Source organism: Psammomys obesus, unplaced genomic scaffold (assembly GCF_907164565.1).
Source record: "Psammomys obesus unplaced genomic scaffold, mPsaObe1.curated_primary_1811, whole genome shotgun sequence".
Classification (NCBI taxonomy): Eukaryota; Metazoa; Chordata; class Mammalia; order Rodentia; family Muridae; genus Psammomys; species Psammomys obesus.
Genome location: NW_026596356.1, coordinates 1,108,950 through 1,110,877, shown reverse-complemented (window position 1 = coordinate 1,110,877; position 1,928 = coordinate 1,108,950). Strand labels below are relative to the sequence as shown.

General features: G+C 41.0%; 1 protein-coding gene across 1 annotated transcript; it reads left to right on the top strand.

Moving 5' to 3' along the window:
• Positions 1–498: 498 nt before the first annotated feature.
• On the top strand, positions 499–1,455 carry LOC129669281 (olfactory receptor 6). The gene has a single exon (XM_055597444.1). It carries the CDS (start codon positions 499–501, stop codon positions 1,453–1,455), a length of 957 nt encoding a protein of 318 aa, XP_055453419.1.
• Positions 1,456–1,928: the final 473 nt, after the last annotated feature.

Below are 1,928 nucleotides of genomic sequence, written 5' to 3'. Positions count from 1 at the left end.
ACAGCCATGTAGAGCCAACAGTTGTCCTCACCAGGAGGTTTTTAATCTAGTAGTCAAGCTTTTAGTTTTATCCTGATTTTGAATTTGATTCATCCCAGGAGCTGTCTGATGGACCATACTAAAATGTTTTTCTAGTCACATGGTTTCCTGCCTCATAGTTTCTTCTGAAACCTGAGAATCCACTGACACGAAAGTGCTCATCCCTGGTACCATCTGCAGACCCATTCCTGACCCAGATCCAAAGACCTAAACCTTACATACGGCCTCAGGATGCTGTGTCAATGTTCTTGGCTGTGTTCTTTATTTTAGGTGGTCTCTTTTTTCTGGAAACATGTTGTGGCCTCTTATATTTGCTACATCATATCCATGATGGACGAGGAATCTAGAGTAGAGTTTTACAATAGAAATCTCTCCAGCCCAGTGCCCTCGAGTCTTGTGGAGCCGCTCATGAATTTTCTGATGTTACATTTGCATCCTTTGTCATTTGAAGATACAACTATGTGGAAGGGAAACATCACCAACGTCAGTGAGTTCGTCCTCGTGGGCTTCCCCACTGCTCCCTGGCTCCAAACTCTGCTTTTCTTCATATTCTTTATTACTTACCTGTTTGTACTTTTGGAGAATCTTGTCATCATTCTTACTGTGTGGGTCACTGGGTCCTTGCACAAACCCATGTACTACTTTCTGGGTACCATGTCCTTTCTGGAGGCCTGGTATATATCCGTCACTGTCCCCAAGATGCTCACTGGATTTCTTTTTCACCCCAATACCATTTCTTTCTTGGGATGCATGACCCAGCTTTATTTCTTTATATCCCTTGCCTGTACTGAATGTGTGCTTTTAGCTGCCATGGCCTATGATCGTTACGTAGCCATATGTTGCCCTCTTCGGTATCCAGTCATGATGACCACAGGATTTTGTGTTCAGCTGACTATCAGTTCCTGGGTGAGTGGCTTCACCATCTCCATGGCAAAGGTGTACTTTATCTCCCGAGTTTCCTTCTGTGGAAATAATATCCTAAACCATTTTTTTTGTGACGTGTCGCCCATTCTTAAGTTGGCCTGTATGGACTTATCTATGGCTGAGTCAGTGGATTTCGCCCTAGCCATTGTCATCCTCATGTTTCCTCTCTCAGCCACAGTTCTTTCCTATGCTTTCATTGTCTCCACAATCCTGCACATACCCTCAGCCACTGGGCAGCAGAAGGCCTTCTCCACCTGTGCTTCTCATCTCACAGTAGTGGTCATCTTCTACACAGCTGTGATCTTCATGTATGTCCGACCTCGGGCCATTGCTTCATTCAATTCTAACAAGCTGATCTCAGCCATCTATGCAGTCTTCACTCCCATGATCAACCCTATCATCTATTGCCTGAGGAACAAGGAAGTCAAAGATGCCATTAGAAAAACCATAGCTGGCAGTAGACCCCTGTCCTTGGGAGACTCTATTTTCTGAAGTGGCTTAGACGTTTGTCATTTGACTTAGCATCAAAAGACACTTTCTTTGAAAGAAATTCTGTAATTGTAAACATTGACTTAGTAGAACAATCTAAAGAGAAAATCAGAGACCATAGAGAACCCTCTTTTCTGTCAGGCCTTAATGAAACACTTTTTATAGAATAGATTTAGTTAAAATATACCTTATCAAAATAGTTATAAAGCAATTTTATTATCTCTGAAATACTCTGAATAAATAACTGAACTATTTCAGTTGTAACTGAACTATTTCTAGAGTTCTGTTGGTTATTGGCTTTTAATTATTCCGTTTTAAAAGTCTTTTATTTAGCATGGCACAGAGATGGATCTCTGTGAGAAATTAAACAGATATGAGCTATTACTCTTTGATGTGGGTTGGAGACACAAATTAAATATAACCAACCATAGCTCATTTGGGTTAGTTTTAACATTTAGCGAAATGAGAGAAAATTT

What these genes read in the sequence shown, in the direction of transcription:
- LOC129669281 (XM_055597444.1), top strand. Translation starts at nt 499, where the DNA reads ATGTGGAAGGGAAACATCACCAACGTCAGTGAGTTCGTCCTCGTGGGC.